Here is an 8,039-nt window from a genome sequence, read left to right on the forward strand (position 1 = left end):
TTTTTTTTTTTTTTTTTTTTTTTTTATTCAATTTTCACCCCAAACAAGGCACAGTGCCACTTTGAAGCAGGGGGCTACTATTAGGGAATTAATTAGCGGGGTCATTATGAAGGGAGAAGAGTAGAAAGATGTTTGTTAACATTACACTTGAACTTCTGCATATCATTGCAGTTGGGAAAGCAGAATCCCGGAAGGGAGTTCCAAAGACCCGCAGTTCTGGGGAAGAAACTATTGGAGTAAAAGGCTTTCTTGCACCTAGGGATCTCCACTGTAAAGGGATGAGACTTAGTAGCTTGTCGGGTTTGTCGGGGGTAGTTACGTCGGGAAGTACAAGTGTTTGCAGTTCGTCAGAGCATTCACCATTAAAGTATTTGTAGAACAGGCAGAGGGATGCAACATCTCGTCGATGGGACAGAGGTTGAAGCCCAGATGACAGTTCAGGACCTATCAGGTTTGCGACTCTTTTTTGAACCCTGTCCAGGAGCGAGAGACAAGCAGCAGATGCACCAGCCCAGATGTGACAACAGTACTCCATACATGGGCGAATGGTTGCCTTATAGAGGTATAGGATACTGGCAGGCGTAAGTAGTTTTCTAGCACGGTAGAGGGAGCCAACCTTCCTTGCAGCAGCCTTGGCAATGCTCTCAATGTATCTATTCCAGTTCATATTCCCTGTAAACGTTAGGCCGAGGAGTTTAAAAGAAGTACTTTCAGGCAATGTGTTCTTGGCCATTGCTATTGGTGGTAGAGAAGGTTTCTTGTAGTTATTGAAGGAAACAAGCTTAGTCTTAGCAGCATTGAATGAGACCAACCATTTTTGTCCCCACTCCACCACGGATTGGAGGTCATCCTCCAGTGTTTCTGCCATTTTCTTGGATATGTGTTCATTTGTTTTCCCCTCATATCTGTTATAGAGAGTGGTGTCATCGGCAAATATACCCATCTCCGAAACAATTTTATCAGGGAGGTCGTTTATGAATATCAGGAACAATAGAGGTCCAAGGATAGACCCCTGAGGCACTCCCGCATTTATGTCATATTGTTTGGATGTACGTCCGTCGAGGACAACTTTGATTTTTCTATTACTTAAGAAGGATTAGATCGGAGAGAGGCAGACAGACGGAGGCTGGTGTCAGTGGTGATATAAAACTCGGTGGTTGTTTGGCTTGCAAAGACGAATTTTTTTTATATAGTTTTTTATTTCTTTAATTTTGCTGTACTAAACTAGGAACACTTCAGTATGTATGTATGTATGTATGTATGCATGTACAAATATATGCGTATGAGCATAGCTTAGAGGTTAAGGAATGAAGGTGGAGAGTTATATATCTTGGTTCTGATTCTAGCTGATAGACTACGTTCAATATAATAATTTATGGAGAATTTAATATGCATGAATTGAAATATCGTATGTAAGCATATCTTATTATTATTTTCATTTAGGATGTGGTCACATGGTCCCTCCTGTAATCCCTTGTATCTTTCTAGAAAGAATTCTGATTAGAAAAATATTGGCGAAACTAACGCCAACAATAGAATCTTCAGATTCATATGATATGATGATGATGTATTATTAAATATATTTGTGACTATATGTAAAATAAATAACTTCACAAGATCCGAGCCCCCCACCCCCACTTGCCAAACTTCCACAAACTACACTCGTCTCATTACAATAGTTTCTCCCACTCTTTATTCGTGCCTAAATCTAAATGCGAATTCCATAAACAAAGCTTCTTTCCTAGAACTGGCCGCTTGTGGAAGCGTGTTCTGCTTTCCTGCTTTCCAGCTGACTACAATATGATCGTCTTCAAATCCAGTGTAAACAAGTTCTTGTTGAGCCACCCCTAAATAATCCATTTCTTCCCCATTTCCACCACTAACTATTAATACACAATTGTCTCAGTGACTACCGTACACTTATTAATCCTTATCCTCGAGTGGCCTTCAGCCGTGATAAGTTGTAACTCCCATCTAATAAATGATGCCGCAGCAGAGTTCATGGCACTCCTGATGCAATCAAAGAAGTTTATCATTTTAGTTTTTATCCATTGGTCATTAAGTAGATCTTGGGTTTACTTTTGGCAGCTGCATAACCCTCATTTCCCTTATTTTGTCCTTTAGTCCTCACATTCCATGAGCGATGTTTCTGACAAAGAGGTAAGCATTTTTATTTTCTGGGACAGGATCTATCCCGACTAACGCTTATCATTGACAAGTGTTTGACATTGAAGCAGTATTTTATTTTTAGCTCCTTACATCAAGTTGCTTCATGTCTTGTCTGGAGCGATTTCCATTTAAAAAAACAAAACAAAAAAACTGATCTACATTTTTTAATAATGTGGATTGATTTCATCCTTAGATATGTCGGTAGGTGAAAGCAAACATAGTGTACATAGCCAAGGAAGAGAACTCCAAAACCATAAACCAATTATGGCCAATTTTCCTCCTTAAATTATTTTTCATAGTAATAGAGTCCGGATATGTAGAGTACACATGTTTGTGAAAAAAGGTGATGTCTTTGGAATAGCAGTTTGGCTTGAACATGCAAGCATGATATTGGAGGCTATCTAAACAGAGAAAGTTAGCAAGATTTACTTGGATGTCATATGGCTTGATTTGGCAAATGTGCCTCGTCAAATTATTCAATCATCCCGTCAGATGCACCACATCCCAAAGGAAATATGCAAGATGATTTCATCATATTTTGATGGGTTTCATTTGCAGTTGACCACAAATGGCTATACTGGAAAAGACTTGAGGTGTGAATTGCACTGGGATGTGTTGTACTTTTCATTTTAGCAAAGTAGATAATTCTCAAAACAGCGGAAAAACAACGCACACTTTATCACGTCAGGGGAAGAATACCAAGTGTCATCATCGAAGAAGGTGAGATGCACAAGTTACTCAGTATAATGGATGATCTAATGATCTGGTGTAGAATGGCCTTCAAGTCTCAGAAGTCCAGAAGCCTCTTCCTTGGGAAAGAGACGCTACATCAGGATATCTGCTTTGCAGTGAGTAGTCAGAAAATCCCTACTGTCTCAGAAGAACCGATAAAGATCTTGGGTAGATGGTATGATGACACATTGATAATAGGATGCGCATGAAAGTCTTTAACACCGATCCTGTTTTAGTAGAAAGAACGTTATTATTTTTTTGCTTACTTTTTAGCTAATCTGAATCTTTTTATCTGAAATTTCTTTTTGATAATTTTAGTTATTGTAGAAGCAGCCGGTCTTGAATGATATGCTCCTAGCACAGAAACATAAATTTGTTAGTGGAGGCTGATGAAGTATATATATATATATATATATATATATATATATATATATATATATATATATATATATATATTTTAGAATGTTAGATTACCTTCAAATCATAATTTTGGTAAGTATATATATTATGTTAATAATTCTATGTCCAATTGATTTCAAATAGTGAGGAGTGATTGACCTAATTGTAATGTTTGGAAGAGAGGTAATCGATATTGGCTAAATATCGATTAGTACTACAATAGGTATATCGAGATGAATATGGATTACGGAGAGAGAGAGAGAGAAAAACAAACACATGCTTCGAGCTACAGTAAAATTCTAGAGTGATTTAGAACTCTGATTTCCTCAGGGCCATAACTCATGTGACTTTCGGTTATCTCCCTTTTATCGATTAATGTTTAGATGAATGGAGATTACATTGCTCTTTTTTTTGTTTTTTGTTTTTTCTTATTATACATCAGGAGAATTCATTCAAAGAGTGAGGTGGCTGGATTATCTGCTAGGATGGGTCAAACTTACTGCAGGAGGAAACGAGAATTAACCCGAGAATGACAATTATTCATAATTATTATTGCACAGAGGTTTTATTTTATTTTATTATTTTTTGGAAGGGGAGGGTGAGTAATCGAATCTTTTGGGTGGTCGTCTTGTTCGGCCAGAACGTTTGAGGTTTGAGGTGTGTTGTGACTGGTTGGTTTTTGGAGTTGGTGGCGTTCTCACATGCATATAGCTTTCATCTTTGAATGAGGAGTAATCGAGTGGGTCGTGTGTGGGATTTGTTAGTGGCTTAGTTTCATGTATGCTTTCTTATCAGCATATTGCTTTATCGTTCCCTAGAGTGTCACGCTCTCTAATGCTAGGGTCTCCGGCTATAAGTGTGACCAGGTGTGGCAGGCGGTTTTTTATTGTCTGATTAAATAGGATTGAAGCTGAGGGTACTCCAGTTGTGCAGTGTGGTGTTGTTTGGGAGCCAAGCAGAAACTTAAATAATTCCTGATTCGACCTTTGATTAGGGCAGCTGTGATAGATTTTTTACAGTGCGCATAAAGCGTTCTGTTTCAGCATTGGCCTGGGGCCATAGAAGCATTTTCTTCCTATATCTGAATCCAATGATGGAGACATAGGCTTTGAAATCAAAGGTGTTGAATGGTGGGTTATTGTCTACCTTGAGAGATACCCATATCCCAAATTCAGCATATATCTTGTCGAGGCGAGGTATGAATGATGTTGATGAGATGCAGTCTAGAATGTCAACTGCAACATAGCATGAGTATTCATCTGTGACAACAAGCAAATATTTCACATTCTGGAGATGTTCAAAGTCAGCACTGACTTCTGTCCATGCGGCCATCGTTAATGAAGACATTTGTAGTGGTTCTCTTGCGGCTTTGTGAGTGCTGATCTAGCCGGTGTGGCAGTTCCTGATGTTTTTTCTACTAAGGGTTGCATATTTTGAACTAGACTGTTTCCTGTAGGAAAGACATGGATTGTCTTGATGTCCTACATGTGCTATCTTAACAGCTCTGTTTTGTAATGTTTCAGGCAGTACTATCCGGCATCCTTTTAGGATGATGCTATCCTCATGTGCTAGCAGAAGTTTATAATGGTTGGCAGGCAGGGTGTGAAATGTTGCTTGTTTATGCCCTCAATGCCATTTGTTGGTAAGAATGACTTGAATAACAGTGATGAGAGTCTTGTCTTTTGCGGTTTCATTGAGAGATGGTGTTATTGAAAATCATTATTAAAGGTCTGTGATCTGTGTGGACAGTGGATGGAGCTCTAAAAATATGTGTTCACATGCGCATGTGATAACAAGTGCTTCGCGTTCTGTTTGGAAATATCTTTGTTCAACTGTAGATGATGCCTGGTTTGCAAATTGTACTACCTGTCCATTTTGTGACAGCACAGCAGAGATGCCTACAGGGCTAGCATCAGTGTATATTTCGGTGTGTTTGTTCAGATCAAAGTATGAGAGTGAGCATGCTTTGCTCAAGGCATCCTTGAGGGTTTTTAGATATTCCATGTGACGTTCAGTCCAGGACCACTGCGTGTTCTTTTTTGTTAATTGACGTAGTTCATGGGTCAGGGTTGCATAGTTTGGAATGAATTGTGTACCACAGAAGTTGGTCATCCCTCAACAAGCTTCTGACTTCTGATGCATTTTTTGTTAATTCAATTTAATTTTGAGGCCACTTTGTTACTGAAAGTGTGTCCGAGGAATTCCAATATACTCACATTTGCCACAGTATAGAGTGAGCCCTTTTTCACAAAGACACATTGTACGGAGGTTTTAATCATGGTTCTGCTGGTCTAATCCAAAACAAAGGATGTCGTCACTTATGTTGATGGCTTCCTTAATCTCTGCAAGTACTTGGCTGATTTCTTCCTGGAATATCTCGCTGGCAGAGTTGACACCAAAAAACAATCTTTTGTACCTGTACAGACTTAGGTGTGTTGCAAATGTTATATTCGCATATCTCTCCACATTTCCATGAATAAACCGGAAATCAGCAAGGCAATGACGGCAGCAACAATGGCGACCCTAAGACAAATCTGTTCGCCGTTACAACGTAGTCAAACACAATAAATACACAGGACAATTTTAAATCCCATCTCTTTAGATACACACATCATTAAAATAACTCGCACCTTACTTCAACATAGAAAACCTCCAGAGAAAGTTGCACAGCAAAAGAAAAAACCTAAATAAAAAATCACAGACACTACCGTAAACGCAACTCAGATAGCATAAAAACGCAAATAATGATTCCACAAAACACCCCAACAATACGACACCGACTAGGTTACATTCACAACTTTCTCAGCTTTAAATCGACGTAACACATGCATACACACACCAAACAGATAATTCTCTACAATTCATTAAAGCACAAAAAACAAACACAAATAAAAAATACGACGGCCATTTTGACGCCGGAGCCGATGTGCCTTTTACTACGTCCGCACGTGCTGTATAAATAAGCCGGCCGTCAAAGAGAAAGTCAGTCTTCCAGCAGATCGCTGGCCAGAGCAGGTCGCCTCGCTACCAGTAGAAGCAGATACAGCTGTTCCCCTCAACCCTTTGCACCATACCAGCGACAGCCGTTCCTTCAGCTCCATCCAGCAGCAGCAGCTCAGCGACAGCCGTTCCCCTCAACTTTCTAGCAGCAGCAGCGGCAGCAGCAGTAGCCATCCCCTTCAGCTCCATCCAGCAGCAGCAGCTCAGCGACAGCCGTCCCCCTCAACTTCTAGCAGCAGCAGCAACAGCCGTTCCCCTAAACTTTCTAGCAGCAGCAGCGGCAGCAGCAACAGCCGTTCCCTTCAGCTCCATCCAGCAGTAGAAGCGGCACCTCAGCGACAGCAGTTTGATTCAAAGCGCCTAGTCACCATATCACCGCTTGTTCCAGTCCCGGACGTCATCCCTAGACCGTACCAGCATCTAGGCCCCTGTACCTGCCCGAACCTGATCAGGCCAGGATCCCTACCTCTCTAATCCTTATTCCGGCCTTCCTGACGCCCAGCTGACCGTTCCGGCTTTGATTGAGGATATATATGCTTATGCACTTTGACCCTCAATAAAGGTTGAAACCAAATTACTTCGTTTGTTCTCCTTGCTTCCATACGCTCGTGTTATTTTATAACAACTGGTGTCAGAGTGTTCAGCAAGATGAGTACAGACAGCTACGAGGGTTTCACGCGGTCAGAACTATTCACACTGATCAAAGAACAGAAGCATCTGCTGTTCAACTTGAGGACAAGCTCAACACAACCATCGGAAGAGGCACTTCAGGAGATCCGAAATGACATAGATGCCATGACAACCGCCCTGAGATCAACAGCAATAACAACAGCCACCAACCCCCACACAAGCAGCGACTACAGTATGCTAATGCGCCAGCAAACAATTCGGGACGCCATGAGACAACAGAAGCCCTTCCGCCCTGGACAGGACGTAAACCAGTTCTTATCAGCGCTCACCAAAATATACGCAATACACGTCTTACCGGAGGGAGCAACATACCCAAGCCTGGAGGGCGAATTTGTCAAGGCCGCGAAAGACATGCTGGACCAGGGTATATTTCAGCAAATGCTGGATTCTGCACAAGATACATCCACCTTCAACAACCTGAAGGAGTATCTACTGACAACACACGGCAGCCAAATGACCACCTTCCAACATCTAAGCAAGGCCTGGGACTTAGAACGACATGACGGCGAAAAACTAACCGATTTTGCCGGTCGACTCGAAACCACACTCAGGGAAGCGGCCGTCCACATCAAGGCAAAACACAGAAAGGACAGAAACAATGAACTATCCGTTGACGGACTCATAGCAATAATAGGCGCAATGCTTATGAGTGAAAAGGTGAAAGCATGGAACACAAATATCTACCCGCACCTCATCAGAACAATGGACAACCACTATACGGCAACTGGTATAGCGGCTGAAGCACAGCGATACCTGGATCGCGGCATAAAATCCGATGTCACCAATTCCCAAGACTCAGCACTCCTCTCTCAAGAGCACCACTTGAGACAAAGAAAACCTTACCATATAACAAACATGCACACCCACTCTAGTGGACGCAAGCGCTCGAACTTGACAGACACACACAAGAAAACTGATCAACGTCAACATCAGCAGCAAGAAGCTCGCAGGCAAACAGTAAGTTTCCCTGTATGCCAGAGATACCTCAGAGGCCTATCCTGCTTTAGGCAAAATTGCAGATACCGTCACCCACCCCGCACCCAAACACA

General features: G+C 41.5%; 1 protein-coding gene across 1 annotated transcript; it reads right to left on the reverse strand.

The window, feature by feature from the left end:
• Positions 1–4,290: 4,290 nt before the first annotated feature.
• LOC145286541 (uncharacterized) lies at positions 4,291–4,632 on the reverse strand. The gene has a single exon (XM_080135432.1). The coding sequence runs from the start codon at positions 4,630–4,632 to the stop codon at positions 4,291–4,293; it is 342 nt and encodes a 113-aa protein (XP_079991558.1).
• Positions 4,633–8,039: the final 3,407 nt, after the last annotated feature.

Source organism: Euprymna scolopes, chromosome 10 (genome assembly GCF_053919585.1).
Source record: "Euprymna scolopes isolate OS-2025 chromosome 10, ASM5391958v1, whole genome shotgun sequence".
NCBI classification, from domain to species: domain Eukaryota; kingdom Metazoa; phylum Mollusca; class Cephalopoda; order Sepiida; family Sepiolidae; genus Euprymna; species Euprymna scolopes.

Excerpts from the sequence above, each read along its gene's own strand:
- LOC145286541 (XM_080135432.1), bottom strand. The coding sequence starts at position 4,632 with ATGGCCGCATGGACAGAAGTCAGTGCTGACTTTGAACATCTCCAGAAT.